Source organism: Myotis myotis, unplaced genomic scaffold (assembly GCF_014108235.1).
Source record: "Myotis myotis isolate mMyoMyo1 unplaced genomic scaffold, mMyoMyo1.p scaffold_m19_p_18, whole genome shotgun sequence".
NCBI classification, from domain to species: Eukaryota; Metazoa; Chordata; class Mammalia; order Chiroptera; family Vespertilionidae; genus Myotis; species Myotis myotis.
Window position 1 is genome coordinate 13025313 of NW_023416322.1, and position 24094 is coordinate 13049406.

The following is a 24094-nucleotide window of genomic DNA, read 5'->3' on the forward strand; positions in this document are numbered from 1 at the left end:
CGCACGCACGCACAACAAAACTAAACCGAATTTTTTAAAAAATGAGAAGCTATCTCCGAAGGTTGCCGAGTGAATGCATTATCCGGCTGAAACCGAGCCCCCAGGGCTAGGGCGGGAGCCGGGAGCGCGTGGGGTCTGGTCTGGGCTGCGGGCTGGAGCTGGGCCCGCTTGTCCCCGGGCACCGGGAGGGGAGGGGAGGGGAGAGAGAGGGGAGGGAGGGCGGGCAGGAGGCAGGGGGCGGGCTGGGTGGGGGTGAGGGGAAGGCGCCCCGTGTGCTGCCGGAGGAGCGGCGGCGGCGGGAGCAGAGGGAGGGCGGGAGAGCGGGCACGCTTGTCATGTTCCCTCTCTCACCCTGGGGGCATCCTGCACCACCTCTCCGCGGAAATCCACGGGGAAATGGCAAACAGGATTGACGGGTTTCACACGCACCTCGCTAGACAGAGCCGCTCATTACCATAACCGTCTGCAGCGACGGCGGCGCGGCGCCCCAGTCGCGGCGGCGGGACCTGCCCGGACCCTCGCCCGCCGCTCAGCAGCGGCCACCGCCGATCGGGCCGCCGGGCGGGACCGGCGCGACTGGGCACCGGCAGCCGGGCTGGCGCCGAGCCCCCAGCGGACAAGCAGCGGCTGGAGCGCCGCGGCCGCCGCCTCCCGGCTGACCCCGCGGTAAGAGCCGGGCTGGGCGTGGGCGGCGGGGGCGGCGGGGCCGAGGCCGAGCCCCGGGGCATCGGCTCGCGAGGACGGACACCCGCGCGGCCTCCCCGCGCCCTCCCGGCCCCCGAGCTGCGCCGAGGTCACCGAGTGGTTTCGCTCGGGCCCGAGCGGGACCGGGGGCGAGGGGGGGAGGGGGCGGGCGGCGTGAGGGCGCAGCTGGGCGCGGAGGTGGCCCGGGCTTTCACGGGGCTGGGGCGCCGCGGCTCCTGTTCCCGGGGCTCCGGCTGCCGCCCGCGCGCACCGAGCCGAGCGCAGGGGCAGGTGGCTCCGGCAGCCCTCGGGGTCCTGGGTGGCCGCTGGTTCCCAGATCCGAGAGGACGGGGGTCGGCGGGAGGGGTGCCCCCGGGTCTGCACGCCGCGGCACCTGGCAGGTGGGGAGGGGAGGGATGTGGACGCCAGAAGCCCGCGTTTGCAGGAAAAAGGAATCGCCGCCGGAGCTGACACCTTCTGTCCCCCGCCACCTCCGCCCCCGCACCCTCCGCCCCGGCAGCCCAGCCGCGTGCGGGCGGCGGCGGCTCCTCTGTCCTCAGCTCACCTCCCGGGCGGGCTCGGCGGCTGCCCGCCTGGTCCACGCCTCCGCCCCTCTCCTCCCTTCCCCCCGCCCGCCCCCAACGGCCCTAGCAACTTTCCCGAGGGTCCGGCTGTGGCGGACGGTCGAGGCGTGGGGTGGCGCAGCCCGGCGGACGCCGGCGGGAGGTGCGATCGCGGACCCGCAGCCCCGGTTCTCCCGCCGCGCGGGGCGCTCCCGCAGCCGCGGGCTCCGAGCGGGCTTGGCGGGGAGGGCGGGCGGGCGGGCGGGATCGGCTGCGGGCTGAGCGCGGACCCGGCCAGCATCGCCAGAGCCCAGCCAACCGCCCTGAGTCATTTCCTTGGAATCCCACCTTTGGTGTTTATTTCCCTTAGAAGGAAACTTGGTTTAAAAAAAAAAAAGAAGAAGAAGAAGAAAAGAAAGAATAATAATAGCTCTTATTCTGCAGGAGAGCCTGTGGAAAGACAACTTGCCTTTGTTCCCAGACACTTGGGGTGTTGTTTGCTTTCCCCTGCGGCCGGCCGGTGGTAGCCAGGGCGCTGCTCGCTGCCCCACCGAGGGGCTCGGAGGCTGGGGCACGACCCCGGGGGTGTGTCTGGTTGGGAGCCGGGATTTGAGGGCTGCTGCCAGCCCGCAGGGGGTCGGTCCTTTAAGCTTCGGATCCCAGGCTGGGGCCTGGGATGGGAAGACCTGGCCCCAGCGACGTGGACACCCACCTTCCACCGCTCCTCCTCGGGCCCAGGACCTGGCCTAGAGCTCATGGCCCTCCGAGAAATGTACTTCTCAGGGCAGACAGGTGTTCTCTGCCAGGCCTGGCAGAAGAGCGGTGTCTTGTCTATGTTGGAAGGGTTGGAAGGATTTTATTGCGCCCATCCAGCCTCTCCCACCACCGCCATCAAGAGCTGGGTTGAACTGTTGAGATCTTACTAGGGACACTGGAGGCCTGGGCTTGGTTCCACTGGGGCAGGGCATTTGAGACGGGCAATGTCGGTGCTTTGAAAATATCAAGCCCTTTACTTCCCTGCTTTCCAGGATTGGGATCAGACCTCTAACTGCTATAATGCTCTTAGTAAAATGTTCCCTAATTTCTAAGGACAGATGGGGGGTGCGGGGCAAAGAATGACCAGAGGCCTCAGTCAGATTCAAGGTGCCACTGAATCTGGGGCTCCCCTGTTCTGTGTGCCAGTCACTCCTATTAGCATCATAATGGCTCCGAGAAAAAAAGCCCAGCCCATCTGGAAAAACCGAACTGAATAGAAGTGCCTGGTAACTTTACTGGGAGCATTTGCTGGGAAAGCTTGAGCCCTCCCTCAGCCGCCTGGGGATGCTGGAGGGGTCATACCACTACATCCACTTGGCTCACAAAACAGGCATGTAGGAGCCTGAGGATAAAAGGTTAGAGCCTTTTGATTTTTTTTAAACCCAATGTATGAACAAAACACACTTGAACACACTTTTGTTTTTGTTTTATTTTGTTTTTTAATCCACTCATCTCTCATGTTAAGCAGATTTTGCCATTAATATAGATCTTGGTGGCTATATTTAGTATTAACAGCACATTAATTTGTGGACTTAAACTTCTGACTTCAGTAGTAGAAATGATATGTAAATCTCATCCTACAGAGAATAATGACAGTGTGGGTCTGCATATATAACACAAATAAAGAATCACGTGAAACATCGGTGCTTAGCGCTGCACACTCCAATTCTTCCTGAACCTTAAACTTGCCTTCTTCATTTGTTAACATCCTCGACTGTAAATTTTAAATAGACTAGGAAGACGCAATAGCTGTGGAACTCAGCCTCTCCAGGTTAGGATTTTGTGTGTCAAAGTTTTCAATTCAGAAAAGAAAAACTTACTGAAATTAGTATCATAAAGGGAAAAAACAGCCAAAATAAAAACAATTTTGCCTGGTTTCAAGTTCACGATTCAAGTTCCAATGCGTGATGATAAATATTTATGTACTGGAAACAATACTAACAAATAGAAACACTGAAATCCTTAACCAGAAAAGCTACAACAATAAGTCCTTAAAATGTAAACAAACTCTTACTGACATAACACAGCCCAGGGCCCACATAATGTCCTGTTAAACAAAGGTAATTGCTGCTCGGGCCTGCAAATACTTTCCTCTCTTACGGGGCATGGATTTGTCAACCTGCTTTGGTTTCAATGTAATAAAAGTTCTTCTTGGGCAGAAAGTTTGGATCTTATTCCTAGAATCCAGCACAAAAGGGAGGGTAAATGTCAAGCTGGAAAATATTGTTGCAGTCACCAAGAGAGGGCTGCTGCCTCAGAAAAACCTCTAATTCATATGTTCATGGCAATAGCACTTCCTGATGCAATTGTCTTAAAATAGGTTAAGAGTTTCAGTTTGGACCATGTCATGAGAGTCTTCAGGGAATAAATTACCATGAGGTTTTATAACTTGTTCGGATGCAGCGTTGGAGGGGGTGACAGACAGAATGGCGTAGTTTGTTCAATCAATGTAGTTTCAATTCTTTGGTTGGTGACTCAAAGGACAAAATGAATGATGTGTCCCACCATTTCTTTTTAGAGAATTCACAGAACCTCTTTTTTCTTCTTCTTCTTCTCTTGCAATAAGATTTTTCTAATAAGTCCTAGCAGCTGCCTCTTTGGAGGGCATTTGGAAAGAGAAGGGGTAAGTGGTTTAGAAGCCCAATCAGCTGGGACCTAATTCCAGCCACTGACCCCCCTCCCCCGACCCCCCCCCACCACCACCCCAGACACTTCCCTGTCTATAGAAGGCTTTGCTTCACTCTCTAGTGAGGTTGAGATGGAATTTAGGGTCCCCAAGAGAAGCCTGTGTGAAGAATGGAGCCATTGCTGCCAAGAGCTTCTGTGTTTGTCAGAAGGACGTTGTCACTTTAATGAAGCTATTTTTCCCTGCCCCTGGTGTCTTTTACCTGGAAGTGGCCCCTTGTTATAACATGTAGGTAATAATAGTCTCCCACGAGACAATGGGAGGGGAGTCACCCTTTCCCCAAAACATTAAAAGCTGTATAATTTGGAGAAGAAAGCAAGAACTAGACCCTTCATGCGTATGTGCAAGACAGTCAATCTGCAGAAAGCAGGCCTGACATCACTCTTTGTGACAGTTCTTTAAACTGCAAAGTGAGGGTGAAGGTTTGGCTCTCCTAAAGGACCTGGCACTGAGGGAGGCACCGAGGCTGCTCTTCTGTCACCACTGATCTGTGGCCCCTGAGTCTTTTTACTTTAGTATCAGACCCTCTTCTCCCTTGAACTCACTCTTGACCCCACCTTGAGGCCTACTTAGGACCAAGGGAAGGCACTGAGCCCCCATGGACATGACCCACCACCCCCCAAACCTGAGTTATAGAGGGGCCCAGCTCGCTTCACAGAGCAAGAAGGCTCCCTGTCTCCCTGGAGGCCCTGGGGAAGGACACGAACTGGAGAGAAGGGCATGAGTGTGGTGTGTTGCCTCTTGGAAAGTTCCTGCCTTGTGTCTGGGCTTTGCCGTGTAAAGAGTTGTCGGCTGCCTCTGGCCCCAAAGCCCTGGCTCCTGTTTAATATTCTGCCTGCTCCGTTGATGTTGTGCTTGGCTCCTGTGGGACTGCAACTCACGGCTTGAAACTGGAGCCAATTTTCTGTCTTCATCTCTCAGTGTTTTGACTGGAGGCAGATCCAGTTCAGGCCGATCAGGGCTGGTGGAAACAACTACCAAGTGTGTCTCTGTCTGCTTCGCTTTGGGAGAAGAAAGCGGAGGGAACCCCAGCATGTTGTAGAGGAACTGGCCCTGCGGAAACGCGAGGAGGAGGGGGCAGCGGAACCGAGGAGCCTGAGAGCATCAGTAGGGATTCCTGGTGGAGGTTTCTGCCTCCCCTACCCCTTTCTTTTGATTGATTAGCGGATTTCATCAAAGGAGACTCTCGGGGGATTGGCTAGAAAATTGATTTCGCCTTATTAATAGAAAGGAAGCGCAAGGGTTTTGGCCTTGCCTGCCAGCGGTACATTTTCTGCGGCAAGGGCAGGAGGAAAATGTGTTTAGGAGGCAAAGCAGCTGTCTTGAAGAGGGCTGAGGGGAATCTGAGAACAATACGAGATGGGGTTTTAAAGATCCGCCCATGAAATGCAGATTGCCGAACCGCAGAGGCTGAGCTAACAGCAGCCAGAGAGTTTGCTGAGGTTCTCTTTGAAAAAACAATCAACTGTTTCAGGGTGAAGGGACGACCCAGAAGTAAAAGTTTCCCAGAGCAAAGGGATGAAGATGCCAAGGCCAGGGCCTGGCTTCCTCCTGATCGGGGCTGTTTTCTGTTTTTTCAGATCTGAGGCTGTCAGCGATGACTCTGGTTCTGTCCATGAATAGATTCTGCGAGCCCATTGTCTCGGAAGGAGCTGCTGAAATTGCAGGGTACCAGACACTATGGGAGGCTGACAGCTACGGAGGCCCGAGCCCCCCAGGGCCAGCACAGGCTCCTCTGCAGGGAGACCGGGGAGCCGGCCCCCCGCTGGCAGGTACTGCTCTTGACCTCCGCCTGCTGCTCTCTGAGGCCAGACTGGTGGGAGGAGGGGGTGTCTGCAGGGCCTCCCTGAGCTGAGCCCAGGGCTCCAGGGAGAGGACCAGAGGTGATACTTAAACTGCATTCAAATCTGAGTCTGGACATGTGCTGCTGCTTCCGGTCGAAGTCATGTGTCTTTTTTTTTTTTTTTTTTTAAGAGAACCAAACCAGATTTTGAAACTCTCAGTTTGGGGTTTGGGTTTTGTGGAATTGCATGGTTCTCTCAAAGCTAGACAAGCCCCAGGGGGCTTGACAATGAAATCCTCCTCCCATGAGACAAAAAGGAATCTGCTCTTGGGGCCAGCAGTGCTGTGTCTCTTCTTCCTATTAAGCACACAATTGGCTTTGGTATTGTAGGGAAAAGCGTCAAAGCTCAGAAAACAGAACTAGGTTCTTTCTCACTCTTTATTGTAATATTTTAAGGTAAGCTCCTTTGGATTTGTGTGTAGTACTAGCAATTTTTAAAGAACCCTACCATGTAAAACAAGTACTTGTGAAATCTGGTTTGCTAAAAAAGGATTAAAAGCTGTGGTCTTAAAAAAGTAGACCCTACTTATTCATGGTTGGCATGTTCCATTTTTGAGAGCCAAAAGGACTTTAGTTATCCAGAATTTAAATTTTAAATTTCATATTTTGAAAGAAGAAATATTACAATTCCCATGTACCGTTAATCATTTCTTTCCTTACCTAAAGCCAATAATACTTGAAAGTCGTTTAATTATTATGCTTATAACTTAGTATATGTATATATAGGGTGTCCCCCAAAATGTACACACACTTTGAATGATTATAAAGACAGCGTTTATTAAAATACATTTCATTTTCGAAATTGAACTATCAGCTGTTAAAGTGTATACATTTTGGGGAGAGGGCACCCTGTATTTGAGTGGTGTTAGGGTATCATGGATTTAATTAAACAATTTGAATAAATATTAATATTATTTCAGAGTTGTTACAGTCCTCCCCTTTTGAGTTTGCCTGTGCAAAGAACCTGAGTATGTAGTGAAGGCTGAAATATGTCGTTTTCCTCTCTCATTGTCTAGAAAGCTTTGCCTGGCCTGGGTCACAGGATTCTGTATGATAGCAATTATTAAGACAAGTGTTTGTTTTTAATCACCACATGTACAGAGAGATACGTAGCCAAGTTATCTTCTAGAGAAGGAAAGGAGAGAAAAGTATTTTGTTTGGAGAACCTCTGGCAAACCGCATGCCATTTGTCATATCTGATTTATTACCACAGGATCACATTACAGGGGAATTTCAAATCCTATAACAACATCCAAGATCACATACTTTAAGAGGAAGTACGTGGAAGAAGAGGATTTTCACCCACCACTCAGCAGCTGTAGCCATAAAGTATGTTTTTTTAATAGTCATTACTTTTATTAAGAGTTTAAGATACTGAGTAACAGTTGCCTGATCCATTTCCAAAAATTAAATTGTTCCTCCCAAGCAATGAAAGGGAGCTACTTCTCATCACAGCCATATTAATCGTTGTCACTTTTTTGGGTCCTGCGTTATTTTTCACAAGGAGTTGAGAAAAGAGCCAGCAGGCGCCCCACTGCCCAGAAATAACAGAATTATATAATCCAAGGAGCGTCTCTTTTACAAATGATTTCCTTTTCTTCTCGGGCTGTGTTACGGGTTGTGGCTAGTCCTGGTGTTCACGTGTGCTGAGCTGAAATGACCTTTCCCTTTCCTGACCCGCTCTCGCCCTCAGCTCTGGCTCCTAGGACAGCGCCCCCTCTGCGTGTGCCCACGAGGGGTGCTTCCTCCGGGCTTTGCCCCACCCTTTAGGGATGGACTCACCCTCCCTCCAATGTGTGCATGAAAGTAGAAACCTGCACTTCATTGCACATTTGTTACATATGCTCAGTTTCTTCAACTATATCATCCATTCCCAAGAAAACACCACAGCTCACTTTTTGCACGTATTATAAGAAAATCACAGGATCAGGAAAGTGTATAGAAGAATGAAACTGGCCATCTAAGCTCTTCAAACACCATCTCTTTTTCCTTACTGTTATCTTTCTTCAAAATATAGCTGTTGACTTAATCAGCCCAGACCCTAGTTGTCTGAAAGGCAGAGAGGCGTTTTAGTTTTCGGTTCATCTTTCTCTCTGTCTCTTCTGACTCCCCCACGTCTCCCGTCACCACCCCTGTCCTGTAGAAGTCACGTTGACCCTGCTCATGAAGACATCAGCACACACTGGCAGGTGTTGGGCTTCTCCCTGCGTGCGTAGTCCCTGCCTTTGGTCAGCCTGGGCTGGTTCGGTTCCCCGCTCCTCAGGTTATGCTGCCACTTGACTTTTTTATGAGCTGGAAGAGCTGGCCCCTAGGACACCAGCAGTGTGTTTCCACTTTAGCTTGTGTTATGGTTGTAGCAGTTTTCCAATTGCTGCTGGATCTGTACCAACACATGGTATCCCCCAGCTCAGGAGTGAGTCCTTTCATTCCCTCTCTGCATCCCTGCTCCTGCCCGGCCCAGAAGGATGCCTACTTTGGCCCTTCAGAACTTTTCAGGTTCTGAGCTTCATTCCTTAATCATCGTACCCCTTTCGAGCAAAGATCATTGCAAATATGAAACCCAGAGGATTGAAAAAGGGACAACATGGAGACCAGATCTCATGCCCCTTCACAGCTAGGCCAGGCTTTGAAGTGGACTCATGATGACTTGTCTGTTGGCATCTTTTTAAAAGCATTTATTGACATACAATATGTGAGTCTGTGTGTCTATATGTGTGGAGAGCAGCTACAGTGTTTGGATAGGTTCAAGCCTCGGACTAATGAGAGGGCACAGTCCTCTCATGGCCACGTGCAAGTCTCAGCTTGGAGGGCAGAGCCCTCCCAGCACAATTATAGCCAACAGCTGTAGTTGTAAGCTTGAACCTATGGTCCGAACACGTGGCCCCACGTGCCTGAGTGATGTGGGCTTGATAGAGTTCAGGTGCTTGTAGGATCGAAACCCACGAGAACGTTGTAAACATCTTGACCACGCCCTTACTTCGCCCTGTGGAATCTGGCTCTAAAATAAAGACACGGCTTGTAGTCCATGGGGCTGTGTCTCCATCCGAGAGGGCAGCGTCCCACCCTGACCCAGCTTTCTTCTCTTGTCTGTCTTTTCTAATCCTTCACCGCCCCCTCTCAGGGTCACCGAACCTGGCTGAGCTGGCGCGGCACATAAGGCGCCCAGTGTGGGGCTGAGTATGCCATGGCTGTGCCGGCTCGCCACATATATACATGTGTGTTGCACACATAAAAGCACAATATCATAAGAGTACAGCTTGGAGAATTTCACACAGTGAACATATCTATGTCATTAGTATCCAGATCAAGAAGCAACATCACCAGAACCCAGAACCCTTCCATGACTCCCCTTCTAGTCACTACCTCTCTGCCCTCCAGAGAAACTATCCTCATGACTTCTTACAGCAGGGGTTCAGTATCTTTTCCGTCCTCCTCATTGTGCCATGAAAGAGGCAGCAACTTGGCTTGTCCCTGCGGAGGTCTGACTTGTGGCTGGATTCCCTGGGGCTTGGCCACACCGGTGAGTCAGGAAGGGGCCGTTAGTATCACTGGGGTCAACCTCTCTAAAGCAGTGGTTCTCAACCTGTGGGTCGCAACCCCTTTGGCGGTCGAACGACCCTTTCACAGGGGTCGCCTAAGACCATCCTGCATATCAGATATTTACATTACAATTCATAACAGTAGCAACATTACAGTTAGGAAGTAGCAGCGAAAATAATTTTATGGTTGGGTCACAACATGAGGAACTGTATTTAAAGGGCCAGAAGGTTGAGAACCACTGCTCTACAGGAACCTGGGGAAACAGGGCCACGCATTCCCAGATCCAGACGCGGCCCAGAAAGAATGATGCTGCGATGATATATTCATAGAGTCCCTTTCCTAAGCTTTCTCTTCCTGTTTGGATTTTTAGACCATCTCCATTTTTGAGGAGCGAGCCCACATCCTTTACATGTCCTTAGAGAAGCTAAAGTTTATCGACGATCCTGAAGTGTACCTCCGAAGATCTGTCCTGATAAACAATTTGATGAAAAGGATCCATGGAGAAATTATCATGCAGAATAACTGGTGCTTCCCTGCCTGCTCGTTCAATGGCGCCCCTGCCCAGGAGTGGTTCGTGGCTCAGGACTGCCCTTACCGGAAACGACCGCGGATGGCCAAAGAGGAGTGTGAAAAGATTCATGCCTGCTGCTTTTACCAAGATTGTGGTGGTCACTACCTAAATTTACCCCTTTCTGTCAATGCTAATGTTGGAAGTGCCTCCACCACTGCCTCCTCCTCTTCTTCCTCCTCCTCCTCCTCCTCCTCCTCCTCCTCCTCCTCCTCCTCCTCCTCCTCTTCCTCTTCCCCTCTGCCTTTACCAAGTTGTTCCCACCAGGTGGATTTTGATGTAGGCGGTGCACCAATTTACAAGGGTGATGGCCATATACCTGCCAGCGAAATCTTTGTTACTAATGTCAGGTCGCTTGGTGTTCAGGAAAAGGCCAGATTACATGAGGAGAAATCAAACGATGACACTGACAGGGCTGGTGGCCCCCTAAGCCATGAACCTGTGGGAAATGACCTCGCTTTTGAGTGCAAAGGCCAATTTTATGATTATTTTGAGACTGGCTCTAGTGAAAAACACAGTGTCAGTGAGTCCTGGAAAAAGTCCTTGAGGAGAAAGGAGCCTTCACCGGGCAACAAACTGTGCTGCAGCAAAAGGAAGTGAAACACGAGCCATCTTCCCACCGCAACTCCGACGCATGCTCAGCATGATCAATTAGCGCGCCTACATTTTATTCTGAATGGGTTTTTCTAGTTTTGTACAACTGATACGATTATGCCATGAACATGCCGTGTCGTTTTAATGCCTGGAGAGCAGATTGCGTAAAACATCTGTATAGTAGGCATCAGTGAGCTACTTAGAAGTGTGGTAATTTTTCCAAGAAAACAGTTGACTTCATGCTTAAAAGTCTACCTTAGTTTTCTTACAGAAAAGACCAGTAGATTAGACCGGGGGGGGGGGGGGGGGGGGGGGGGGAGCGACAATGCGCCCTTGTGACATGTCCATTATCCCCAAGGAGCCTGTCACTAGCTAAAAACCTTCAACGTTTGCCAATGAATTAGGTAGGTATTTGGTAAACAAATCAATATAACCAGCAAAGGAGGTCTGCTTCGTCTATAGCAGTGGTTCTCAACCTTGGCTGCACATTAGAATCACCCAGGAATCTTTTTAAAATCCTGATTTCTGGGCCTCACCCTCTGGAAATTCTGTTTCTTTGTTACTAATGTGGCCTTGCCCCATAACAAAGAAACAGAATTTCCGGAGGATGAGGCCCAGAAATCAGGATTTTAAAAAGATTCCCGGGTGATTCTAATGTGCAGCCAAGGTTGAGAACCACTGGTCTATAGGCTACAGTATTTTTTTCTGAATGAAAGACTGAAGACAGGGAGCTAGGTGAAATGGCTTCATGGTGCTGTTAAGTATTTGTATTTAACAGTCTTGTGTGACAGATGAAAATAGGACATAACGTAAAGGAGACACACCTGTCTAGGGGCGGCAATCAGCACTATGTGTGGAGGGGGCTCCCTGCAAGTTCCCGCTTGCCTGCGATGGGTGATGAGGCTTTGAGGGAAGTGGTATACAGGGCGATTTTCGGTGCCTTACTTTATCTTAATTTTTGCCAATGTGAAAATTAAGGATGAATCAGAGTTACAGCAGGGATTTAACAAACAGGAAAAAGACACACAGGGTGGATTGATATTGTTTGGAAACCGTTACCTTCGAGCTATTGCGTTCAACTTTTGATTCGACATCTCTATTGTTCCTTTATTTTTGATGCCCAGTTGTTTCTGAATTTGGCATTTTTTGAAAGGATGGAGGAAACAATAGAGAGAGCTGTTGGGAACCAGCGCTAGCTGCTTGGCTTTTCTATGGCAACCGTCTGTTGCTGGGGTTGGGTTTTTTGGGTTTGGGGTCGTTTGGTTTGGTTTGGTTTTCTTGTCCAATGAAGTTCATGAACCAGTGGCATGCATTATATTTTAATCTGTTTTGCATCATTTCACTCGTTTAGATTATAAAAGCATGTGGTTTTTTATATATAACTTTTGCTGTTGATTAAGAAGCACAATGTTAATAAATGATGTGGTGATCAATAAGGTTTTATCTTAAAGAATGTAAAGATTTTAGGTTTGGGAAAGTTATTTTGGAGAAATGGGACTCAGCCGGCAATAGCTACAGTCTACGTATTTGGTCAACGTTTTTCTCAATCATTTCTTTAATCTGTACATTTGTAAGAGGGTTCAGAGTGCCCCTCTGACCCTCCTTCCCTCTGCTCCAGCCAGTTCCTCCTGCTTAACTGTGTTCCAATTTCAAGGTCACTATTTGATTGGGCCTCCTTAAACAGGCCTGCACGAACCAAATGCCAAACGGAGGAAATAAGTCCTCCCAGTTTCTCCAAGATAAAGCTTTTTTTATTATTGCTATTAATATTAAATATAGGTCTCATTCATACAGTGTATGAGTAGGATCATTATTTGGACAATGTCCACAAGGACCAATTTTTCAAACATGTTCTTGTGTTATGGCTAAATAGTCTAGTAAAGTTTGTCCTTTATTTTCAATATTTGATAAACATTTGATGTTGAAAACTTAGATGATAGACGCTTGTACATGAATGTGTTGTTGTAATAAAGTGAGGTTTTCTTGATATATATTTATTAAAATGATCAAAATTCATTAAGATTTTCTTATTTTAATGATTATCGGCCATGTTTCTCTTTTCCATTGCTCTTTCTCCTTAAAAACAAACAAACAAAAACCAACCAAACAAAAAAAAACAACCCAACAACTCAAAACGTCTAGAAACTGTAGTGGGCAGTGGTCACATGGGAGTTTTACTTGAAGTCAGTATGACAGGTGTTTTCGAATGGTCCTGGTTTATAGGTTTAGATTTCTATGGATTAAGAGCACAATGTAATTGATCATCAGTAAGGTTTTATCTTAAAGAACCCAGAGATTTTAGCTTTGACAGAGTTTCTGGAAAAAAAAAAATAGCATAAGATGAATCTGTAAATACTGACTCCTAGTTCATTCCTTTAGGAAATGTCAAATTGTCAAGAAGATGACCTTGTAAGTGGTAAAGCCGGCTACAGATGATTGCTGGTAATACTCCGTACAATTCCGTATTCATGTTATTCTAAGAGGCTAATATTTTATCTGAAGAAAGGGGAATGCTCGTTGGCAGCTAATTAATTTGTCAAATGTGCCATCCTTATGAGTGTAATACATCATGGAGATTTAAATATGAAAGGAAGGACTTATCCTTTTGCTTTTAAAAAGCCCAGCACTTCCAGATGTTGTTCCTGATGGCAGCTCTGGAAATGGCGGCGGGCGGCTTTCCACAGCACTCACCTGACTGCGGGCCCAGCACCTGCTCCGGAGAGCCCCGCTAGAGCTCCCTGCAGGCGCAGCGATGCCTGTGGATCCAGCAGCGTCACATTTGTCATTGTTAGTCATCAAGCTTCAGTTTCACGACATTTCCAACATAGTACAAGGAATACCTTTGTCACCACCAAAAAAATAATCCCGAACCATCCGCCTGAATAACAAAAATGTTCCTGTTGGGATGAGAGCATCAGAGCCTCCTACGTGCCTGCAGTGTCATCTCTGCTCAGGAGACACTAAGCTGGGGTTTTCCAGAATGGCCATGGCACCCCTTTTGGCCATGGCACCCCTTTAGCAGCAAGTTCAATCTATTAACTGGGTCCTATAGTGTATCCTCTGAGCCTGGGAAATCGAACACACCCTCCCTCACCTCACACTGCTCTCTCCCCACATGGAAATAGCACCTTTTCTCCTTGCTGCGCTCAGCTGTAAGGGAAACCTGATGTGGCAGAATCCAGGCTTTTAAAAGTTAAATGAGGGGAAATCTTCACTTAAGAAAATGGCCCAGCTCCCCCAAGAGTGCCTTTAATTGCTACCCCTAGGCAGCGAGGTGCATGTCATTAACCAAATCATGAACCTTTGTCTCTGGTCCTTCCTCCCTAAAAGTGGGGGATGTAGAAGATGGTCTGTAAAGGCCCTTTAAAAGGGCAAAGGTAATCACCATTATATGCTTCCACGCTAAAATCCTATTATTCTACACTTCACCTTGAAAGGGGTCCTGGGAACAAGATTGCAGGGATGAACAGTGAACTCCAATGTAAATTGGGGGGGGGGGGGATGATGTATTAATGCAGGTGCATAGATGGTAACAAAGGCACTCCTTTGTGGGGATGGGGGATATTGAGATGAGGGTGTCTGTGCATGGGGCGGGGGTGGGGGTGAGGGGGTGGGGAAGGGATATGGGAAATCCCTGTACCTCCGGCTCAGTTTGCTGTGAACCTAAAAGTGCTCATAGAAATAAAGTCTATTGACATTTTAAAAAGAAAAAAAAAAGATTGCAGGGACAGGGACCTGGGAGGAAGGGGAAAAACTCAAAACCGTTGGAAGTGACTATTTGACAACCAATCAATCATTAGGGTAAAGCATCTTTGGCATAATCTTTTAAGACAATAGACATTTAGACCATTTTGCATGCTACTTTGCTCAGTAAATGCTGAAGCAAGTGAATGAAGGTATTTACTTTTAGAGCTCATAGATAACTCCGTCAAGGCGTGACTACCTACCCTCCAATCATGAGTTTGTGTTCCATGTATCAAGAGGAGAGCCCAGAATACCTTGCAGAAGACATGGGCATAGCCAAAGAGGTGTCACCCTCACCGTCAATGTCAGACGAGGACATAGATTCTTCTGCGACACAGCTAGGCCTTCCTACCCCTCAAATTGTGAGCAGAAAACATTCTTGAAAATAAGTTGATCAAATCCATTTTCATGACAGTCCCTTAAGTGTGAAGTCATTTATTTGTAGTTAAGGTGATCACATCTCTGCCAATTTCCAAAACCAGGATTCTGCATGGCATTAACGATGGTTTAAACTAGAGGCAGAACTGTCCCAGGAAGGAAAGAATGAAATCACTGTTTAGATAACAAAAGAGGCAATGTATAGTGCCTAGTAATTTATTTTAAGATTGCTGTGTTTTGCCCAGTTGGCGTGGCTCAGTGGTTGAGCGTCGACCTATGAACCAGGAGGTCACATTCGTTTCCCAGTCAGGGCACATACCCGGGGTTGCCAGCTCGATCCCCAGTGTGGGGCATGCAGGTGGCAGCTGATCAATGATTCTCTCTCATCATTGATGTTTCTCTCTCTCCCTTTCCCTGCCTCTCTGATATCAATAAAAAAAATTTAAAAAATAGATTGCTGTGTTTTGATTCTGTGGATAAAAATAAATGCATTCAGAATCATTTAGTTACTACATCGTTTTCTTAGCGTTACAGTGGATAAGCGAGGTATATTCCCTTCACATGGCTAAAACTTTTCCACTGCATGTGACACAGCTACATGACCTGCGGCCAGTGACTAGTTTAGAGACTGTTTCCAGCTCTGTGTACAAGCCATATTTCAGCTGGGAGAACTCACTTAGGAAAAGCACTTGCAAAAATGTAAGTTATGAACACTTGAGTCTCGCATCCTGCCATAAAGTGCATCAGCAAGTGAGTTTAATAAAACATGCTGTTTAAAATAGTCTGTAATTTCCTGTTTCTGCATTTCCCTTCAGTATCTGTGACAGGCTGAAGAACCGATGACTAAATGAAGGGGATTTACACTAGCTAGTCTGCTGCTATTTGCAAACCATCACCAGGAGTTTCATCTTCCTTGGTAAACTGTTCTCTGGTGGGCTCCCTGTGGTTGTTTTTTTTCCTTTTGGTGTAGGTCCAATTTTGTAATTTTTAAAATGCAAGTTACTTATTCGTAGGCTGGAAACACCTGCTTTTGACCACAATGAGACTGATAGAATGTATGGAGACGAACAAGTCATTTCTCAGGAAATTTCCCATGTTTCCGAGCTGCACTTTTATTGCTGTTCCCTTGATTTAAAGTTATAAAATCTTATAAAATGCCCTCTCTTGAGGGGAGGGGAGGACACACATAGAGAAGAACTTGCAGATGCATAAGTTGTGGTCTTGCTTCCTGCTAAGAACCCAAGACAAGTGGGCAAATAGCAGAGCATTAGGGAGGAGGGACATGGCCTTCAACAGGCACTGCCTCCATCCGGGTAATTCCATGGCAGCGGCTGAGTCCAGGCATCAGCCTGTGATCCTCCGCTGCCCCTTCTGATGGGTGGGCTCACACCTGAACCCAGCCTGGAAACTTCTAGACATGGAGCTCTTTCTGCAGATGCCTTCTGAGCCATTGCAATGAGCTGAGCTCAGATGTGACATAACTCTTGTGTCCTGGCCATCAAGAAGGGAGCAGAGATCTCTGAAATGCACCTGGCACAGCCCTCAGGCATCTATACCATCCTCAAAACTCATGAAACCCTGAGTGCACAGTAAGGAAAAGGCAGAGAATGGCAGGCTAAAAGGCAAGGGGTTTCAGCAAAAGGTTTGGCGTTGCTCTCTGAAGGAGCAGAGTGGAAGTCTGAGAAATACAGTGTTCCATGTGCATTGCAGAGCGAATTCTCTTTCCTTAAGGAAATGTCTTAAAGTTAGGAAGGAAAGAAGACATTTTTTTTTTTTTTTTTTTTTTTTTTGGTCAGACCTCTTTAAAAACACAGGAATAACCATTTCAGGGACTAAAGGATTTCCTTTATGTTTTTGCAGAAAGAGAGAAATGCCTTGTCCGCCCTTTCTGGGAGCTGGGAGGGTTTCTCACTGTTGTTCTCCAGGTCAGGTCGTTAGATGCTGTGCTTTCCAATGAACCCACCAAAACACCTTTGTGATTATGTACAGGCATTAGCCCAAGGCACTTCTCTTGTTCAGCTCAGGCAGAGCGACTTCGGGTTACTTGTGAATACATCGGAGGGTTCAGAGTAGGGGTGTGGAGTCACACTGGCTAGACACAAATCCCAGCTCTGCCACTGTAGTTGTACAACCTTGGCCTTGACCAGCAAGCCACGTTACCTCCTACGACCACGGTTTCCTGGTTTCCTTGGCTGTAAGATGGGGTGGCATACTGTGCCCACCTTGTGAGACGTCTAGATTAGAGGCTTTGATACTGGGGAAGTGACTCGCCCTTGCCTGGGTGCCCATGATGGGTGCTATGGATTATTCGGCCTTCCTCCACTGCTGTCCCTGGCACCCTGAAGCCCAGACCTGGCTGTGCCACTTCCTCCTTTTTGTGGAAAGTATTCCGCCTCCTGGGTTCTGTACAGAAAGCTTGAACTTAAATCTGGGGGCCCAGAACCCTTAGACAGTTTGGAAGGTAGTCATTGGTGTCCCTGAGAAATTTTTACTATTTCAAAAAGCTTACTGGAAATCATAAAATTTCCTAAAAGCATTTGCCCAGGCGAACCCATGTCAAATTTCTTTACCTTTGGCTGGAATTAAATCAGCTCTGGGTTAACACAGTTAGCACAGACAGAGAACTCTGACAGGAAAATGAATAAATATAATTCTATGGATAGAACCTTTCATCAGAACATTGGCCATGTGAAGGGAATAAGAGGTGTCCCTTACAAGTGAAAAGATTAAAACCACATATCTCTGAATTATCCCCAGGATTTGCCAAAGTTCAAGTTTATTTTATTACTATATTGAAGCATTCTCTTAGACCTAGTTTTTACTCAGAAAAAAATACAGAACTGAGTAAATAAATTTAAAACAAGCATTATTTCTAGTGTTACTGTATCCAATAAAGAAGGCCAAAGCAGAAATTTCTGTATACGTGTGACTTTGAGACCACGGCCTATTGTAAAATAAGTAACATATAGTTTCCACTTATAAGATCCACGTTTAAAAAGCAGATCAACTAAGGTGTGAGTGTCCCTACTTCGAAACCTCATCCCTTTCTATGTTGCCTTTAAACTCAGAGCCCAACTGATGGCTTCAAAATAGGATTCCATTTAAAAAATTATAGTTTTATATCTCTCAATTTTTTCAAGAATATATATTTTTTTGCCCTTGTGTTCCTGGCAAGCAAGAACTGAGTAGATATCTCTGTAATGCACCTGACACAGCACTCAGGCCTCTACGTGGCTCGCTTGGTTGGAGTGTCATCCCATGCGCCAAAAGGTGGTGGGTTCAATTCTAGGTCAGGGCACAAACCTAGGTTTCGGGTTCGATCCCCAGTTGGGGTGAGTACGGGAGGTGACTGATTGATGTTTCTCTCTCACATTGATGTTTCTCTCCAACTCCTCCTCCTCCTTCTCCTCTTCCTCCTCCTCCTTTTCCTCTTTCTAAAATCAATAAACATATCCTTGGGTGAGGATTTTTTAAAATGTAGAAAGCAAAAAGAGTATATACTTTTCCATAAGGTGCGGTATATCTGTAGTGATGCTTGCTGGTTGGTAGGCCTGAAATGAGAACAAAACTGAACCATTTGGTTTGAGAATGAGAAGTAGGCGCCAGAGTCCTCAGCCTGCCCGGGAAGATCCAGGTTAGCCATCTCCAGCCCCTTGTCCTCCCTGTTTGGAAACTCGGCAGCTGAAGTAGATTTTTTTTTTTCCTGGTGGATAGGATTCCAATAAATAAGGATGATCAATTACAATTCTCCACCAGTCCAACCTTAACCCAGCTGGTTTTACCCAAGATGATTTTAATGTACAAGGGATGCGAGCGATGGAGGGCATCTCTCTGAAAACAGTATCTGTCTCTGCACAGAATGGACCCAGAAAGAAATCCTGTGTCCATCTGTCCATCTTGGTGTTGTAATGGGTGAATAAATAGATGCAGGCCAGGAAGCACCGGGGATGGCATTTGTGAGAATTCATTGATTTCCAACTCTTATTCTCATTATAGATCAAACAAGCGTGAACTCAATCATTCTAACATTTTTGAGCTTTTTACTTATTGTCGTAGTTTATTGCATTGGTTTTCCGTCAAATGACTGCTGTTTCTTAACCACAAAATTATAACCACGTTACTATTGAGAGCACCAGATTCGGAGCTAGGAGACAGGCTCTGGCCGAGCTCTGCCACTTAATTTCCTCTCCTCAATGACCAGGCTGCACTTAAAGGGCCTCTAAGATTGGTCTCTTCTGGCTCTAAGATTTGTCATTCTAACAATAATGATCTTTCTGAAGATTTTCACTTGAATTTTCTACCCTTCATCCCTTCCTTTCTTTCCTCAGGAAGCCTCTCCCTTGTCCCCCGTCCCCCCCCCCCTTGCTCCTCCCCCCCCCCTCCTCCAAAAGCAACTGAGAAATTGCTTCTGGATATTTCTTAAAGAATAAATCTCTCAGTTTTCCTGTCCAGAATGATGGTTTCTGCATATGGCTGCAACCTATTGTCTGAAATGCATTCCTCCAGATAGGCCATGCTCCCCGGTGGTGCCTGGGTACCCCCCTCCCCCACCCCCATTAGCCCATTAGCTACACACATCCAGAGCCAGCCAGGCACCGCGCTGCTCCCCCTGGCACCAGATTGCCCTCCCCTTCAAGCAACCAGCCCGCCTGCCCGCCCCACACAGGCAGGAGATCCGAGAGCCCTCCTCTCTCTCATTTATGAGTAATAAAATAGCGGACTTCCCCCCTCTTTCCATGAAGACAGTCCTTGCAGCTGTGACTGTAACTGTTAGGTGTTTTGTTGTTGTTGTTGTTTTTTCATACGAGCCAAGATTATGGTCCCATAACCCAATTAGTGTCATTTGGTGGTGGTCCAAGAGCTTCCCCTGCACGAGTTTTAATTTGGGGTTCCCCGGAGGCTGCACTCCACATCTGCAGCCGGCCTGTTCTTCCTCTTCCCTTATTTGCTCGAGGTTTATAGGAGGATTAGCTGTGTGGTCTGCGAGGCGGCTGCTTCTCTTTCATCCGCACTGCTCCCCAGCCGCCGAGGAGCCTTTTACTTTTCATCAAGGCCTGGCACCTGGAGGGCGGGCAGCCGGGGCGACTGGAATGAATCAGTGGATGCCCTGCAGACCCCGAGGGGCGCGGCCCTGCAAGCGTGGGGGAGGGGGGACGGAGGAAGGCTGCTTATTGGACCGCTCACCACCCCTCCGGGCTGGGCCAAGCCGGGATCCCAGACGCAGGCCACGGAGCGTCACCCCCCTCCCGCGCCCCGGGCGCCCCGCCCCCACTCCCTGGCTGGCAAGGGCTGGCGAGGACTCCGGGCGCTCATTGTGCAGGCAGCTGGCACCAGCTGGGAAGGGGAATTAGCATAACAAAGAGCCGGAGCGAGAGCCGCGCGGCCCGGCGGGGGCTCTACGGAGCTGTCACCCGCAGCAGCGCGCCCCGGGCGGCCGGGCCCTGCCCCACCGCGGGGTCTGCGGAGGTCCCGGCCTCCAGGTTCATCGGGGAAAAACACTGGGCGTGCACGTGAGCGTTGGTGACAGCGTGAGTGGGCGAGTGTGGGCCCCTCTGAAGGTGCGTGCGTGTGTGCAGAGGCGTGCACGTGACTGAGGGTGCAGGCACGGGAGTGTGGTGTGCAAGGGCCGCCAGCAGACGGAAGGGCACCCACCAGGTCCTTTCCCTGCCTCCCCGCCAGGCCCTTGGTTTATCCCTTCCCCAAAGTGGGGGGAGAGAGCACCGGTTCTCAATTCAGGCCGCCCCGCGGAACCCCCTGGGGAGCCAGGCCCCAACCCCACCCAGAGGCCCGTGAGTAAGCGGCCCGCAGCCTGGGGTGTAGGGCCTTCAAGATGGGCCTTCGCCACCCCTGACTGAGGTCAAGTGCGAGTTCCTCTGACACCTGCGCTGGCCTCAAGCTTCTGACTGGGCAACCTCAGTTCGTGGCTTCATGTTATTGTACAGCAGCTGGGGGGTACGGGGGTGGGGGTGGGGGTGGGGGGGTGGAAACTAAGGCTAAGTGTCACAAAAGGGCACAAAGCTAGTAACGCTGCCGACCAAATTGGTTGGAGCCCAGGGCCGTGGGACTCAAAGCCCACGTTCTTTCCACTGTAATATTTTAAAACCTAAAAACATTTCCTTTTTTTGCCCGGCTGGCGTGGCTCAGTGGTTGAGCATCGACCTACGAACCCGGAGGTCACAGTTTGATTCCTGGTCAGGGCACCTGCCAGGGTTGCAGGCGCCATCCCCAGTGTGGGGCGTGCAGGAGGCAGCCCATCAATGATCCGCTCTCATCATTGATGTGTCTATCTCTCTCCCTCTCCTTTCCTCTATGAAATCAATAAAAATATATTTTTAAACAACCACTGCTTTTTAGTTGCGCCGTCAGACCTCAAACTGAGCAGGTCCCTGGGAGGACCGTGGGAGGCCTGCAGGGAAGGGAGGTCAGCGCGCAGCAGGACCCGGGGTCTGAGACGCAGACAGGGCCCCCACGATGTCCCTGGAAACTGAAGCCGGAGGCCTCCCGGGCCCCCACGGCTGCACCCCCTGGGCTCCGAGCTGTCCTTCTCCTTCCCCCGCCGTGGGAATTGCTACAAGGTCCCGGTCCAGCCTCTCCCCAGGAAGGGAAGATGACAGCACAAGTCGTTTGCTGTCACCCTGGAGCTGTCGGCAGCTGCGCAGCCAGGGGCGGAGTAGGGAGGGGGCGGGAGGAAGAGCCGCAGCCGGGGACCCGGGGACCGGAGAGCTACACCTCCGCGCCGGGGGCCTAGCGCCGGGGTCTCGCCTCGCTGCACCGCCGCGCGAGCTGCTTCCTTGCGGGAACACGGTGTCTCTGAGGCTCCTCACGCGTTATGCGACAGCAGTCCCTTGCCTCGGCTGCCTGCACAGCTCTCCTGGGGAGACGGAGCAGAGAACTGAAATGAGCTGCGGGCTCCCTCATCCGCTGGAGGTGTGTGGTTCCGTGGGCGCCGGCTCCATCAGGCCTTAGCATCACCAGCTCTAGAGGGCCCGAGCCTCTGAGGCCACCCAGGCCCACCCGCCCTCCTCCAGGCCTGGGAGACAGAGGCCCAGGGAGAGGAAGTGAGTCTGGAGGTAAGCACAGCCTTCTGACTACCTGCCCAGCTTTGCTCGGTCTGCACCAACCCCTTTGATAGGCAAACCCCAGTGCTGACTTATGGGGGGTCACGTTCTAGAGGGGAAAGGTGCAGCCCTGGGGGTGCGGGGAGAGGGCTGAAACCCTGGGCCCCCAGCCTGAGAGCCACCCCATCGGAGTTCAGGAACAGGTCAGGTGAATGGATGGCCCAGGGGGTTGGTGGTGGCTGCTGTTATTATTACTAAGAGTTCAGAATTCTCCTAGGTTCTAGCAACTGTGTTCATCCTCCATAAATGGTTTCGTAATAATCATTTTAATTAGCAAAAAGGCTGTCTTATTAAAGCTAATTAAAGGCAATTTGGGAACCTTATTTTCATACAATCATAAAATTAGAGAAACAAGAGGCGGGAGAGATAGGGAACTCTCTGCCTCCTGCAGAGGGGGCAGGGGAGTCCTGGGAAGGGAGGCCAGAGCCCCAGGCCAGGCCTGCGGGGTAGGAGCGCCCAGTGGGTGGGCCGGCATCCTCAGACTTGGGTGCAGCCTCGTACCATCCGGGAGCAGCTGAAGGGAGGGATCCTCTGTCCACATTCTCCAACCAGAGCCTCAGAGTCACCTGAACGTCTCCTTCTGCTCCCACAACAGGTCAGTTCTACCTTGACATTGAAAATGGGAGCCTTGGCTTGCCCCAGACCTCACTCCTTCCCAGAAGCTGCCCATCAGTCCCAGGCATCCCCTCCCCTCCATTCTGTGGCTGATTGTCCTAAAGCAGTGGTCGGCAAACTCTTTAGTCAACAGAGCCAAATATCAACAGTACAGCGATTGAAATTTCTTTGGAGAGCCAAATTTTTTAAACTTAAGCTATATAGGTAGGTACATTGTTATTAACTTAATTAGGGTACTCCTAAGCTGGCCTTTGCTAAAAACGTCCTCAATCTGATTGAGGTACCTTCGCTGAGGTCGACCCCTTCCAACTCTCCCATCCACACTCGTCTTGTATACTTGTTTCAGATAGACCAGTGTGGATGGGAGAGTTGGAAGGGGTCGACCTCAGCGAAGGTACCTCAAAACAATGTTCCTCCCCCGCGCTGTGTATCCCGGGGCCACCTGCTCCGCATGTCCCGCCGCCCGACCAACCGACACCCCCCACATTTTCTAACGCCACTTCTTCAAAATAGACTCGCCCAGGCCGAAAACCGACTTCTGTGCATGGGCCACGAAGTTTCAATTGCACTGTACGTGCGCGCCCGCACGTGGTATTTTGTGGAAGAGCCACACTCAAGGGGCCAAAGAGCCGCCTGTGGCTCGCAAGCCGCGGTTTGCCGACCACTGTCCTAAAGCACCAGCCTAACAGGCTTTCTTTCTCTCCCACACCACCCTCCACCTGACTTCAATGCCTTGCAGACCTGGCCGGGGCTCTTGCCCAACCCCACCTGCCAGTCCCTGTAGGGAAGCTTCCGCTCCAGCCCAGGGAGGGCGTCCTCTGCTGCTGACCAGCTCCTTCCCATTTCCCAGCCTTCACCAGCCTCTCCCTCGGCCTGGGACAACCTCCGCCTATCTCCTCTCAAGGTCAATTCAAGGTCCACATTTTGTAGGGAGCCTTCTTGGCTACTCGATACCTGTTTTATGACATATAAAATGTGATATATATGCCCCCTCTCTAGAATGACTTTTTCAACTAGAACCATATATATATATTATTTTAGGTTCTTTTTTTAGAAAGGCATTATACAGTAGGAATTAAACATGGGTTTTGAAATCGGCAGCCTTGGTTACAAGGCTGGCTTCACATAATGTTGTGACTATGGAACAGTGGCTAATGGGCACATACTATAAATGTCTTGTAACCAGCAAATGACTTGACTCCCCGAGACTCGGGTTTCCTCGTGAGTAAAGTGAGACTCATGACGCTACCCGCCTCACTAGGCTGTTGAGATGTGTAAGTGAATGGTGCTCGTAAGTCATTTTCTACAATGTGGGCATAGAACACGAACCCCTCTGTGGTCATTGTCATTGTTAATGTGGGGACAATCCAGCAGGTATGGGTAAGGGCGCCAGGAAGAGAGAGCCCACAGTCAAAGGGATTCCCTGGTTGCCTGCACCCCCACCAGCCTCATCTCTAGGGCTTTCAGTGTCTCCATGCTTGCCTTCCCTCCCTCATCTCAGAGTCCCTTTCAACCCTAGGACCGGACCCTTCTCTGGAGTTCATGAGACAATGGTTTAGGGGCACATACTTACCAGGAGTGTCTAGTGCCAGGACTTAGCACAAGAAAGACACTGGACAGGGGTTCAGCTCCGTGCCTTCTTGCTTTAAGTTCCTCAGCACCCATCCTCAGCAACACTCCCTATAAGCAAACTCCTTCCTGCAGGAATCGAACAGTCTAAGGCAG

General features: G+C 49.5%; 1 protein-coding gene across 1 annotated transcript; it reads left to right on the forward strand.

Annotated features, from left to right (window-relative positions):
• The first annotated feature begins 301 nt into the window (after window positions 1-301).
• Window positions 302-11071, forward strand: SERTAD4 (SERTA domain containing 4). The gene is made up of 4 exons (XM_036344474.1): window positions 302-666; window positions 5550-5741; window positions 7026-7141; window positions 9723-11071. Exons 2-4 carry the CDS (start codon window positions 5567-5569, stop codon window positions 10518-10520), a joined length of 1089 nt encoding a protein of 362 aa, XP_036200367.1. The 5' UTR covers window positions 302-666; window positions 5550-5566; the 3' UTR covers window positions 10521-11071.
• Window positions 11072-24094: the final 13023 nt, after the last annotated feature.

What these genes read in the sequence shown, in the direction of transcription:
- SERTAD4 (XM_036344474.1), top strand. Translation starts at nt 5,567, where the DNA reads ATGACTCTGGTTCTGTCCATGAATAGATTCTGCGAGCCCATTGTCTCG. An exon ending in AGCCGGCCCCCCGCTGGCAG is followed by an intron (nt 5,742 to 7,025) that starts GTACTGCTCTTG and finishes TTATTACCACAG; the next exon opens with GATCACATTACAGGGGAATT. An exon ending in TCAGCAGCTGTAGCCATAAA is followed by an intron (nt 7,142 to 9,722) that starts GTATGTTTTTTT and finishes TTGGATTTTTAG; the next exon opens with ACCATCTCCATTTTTGAGGA.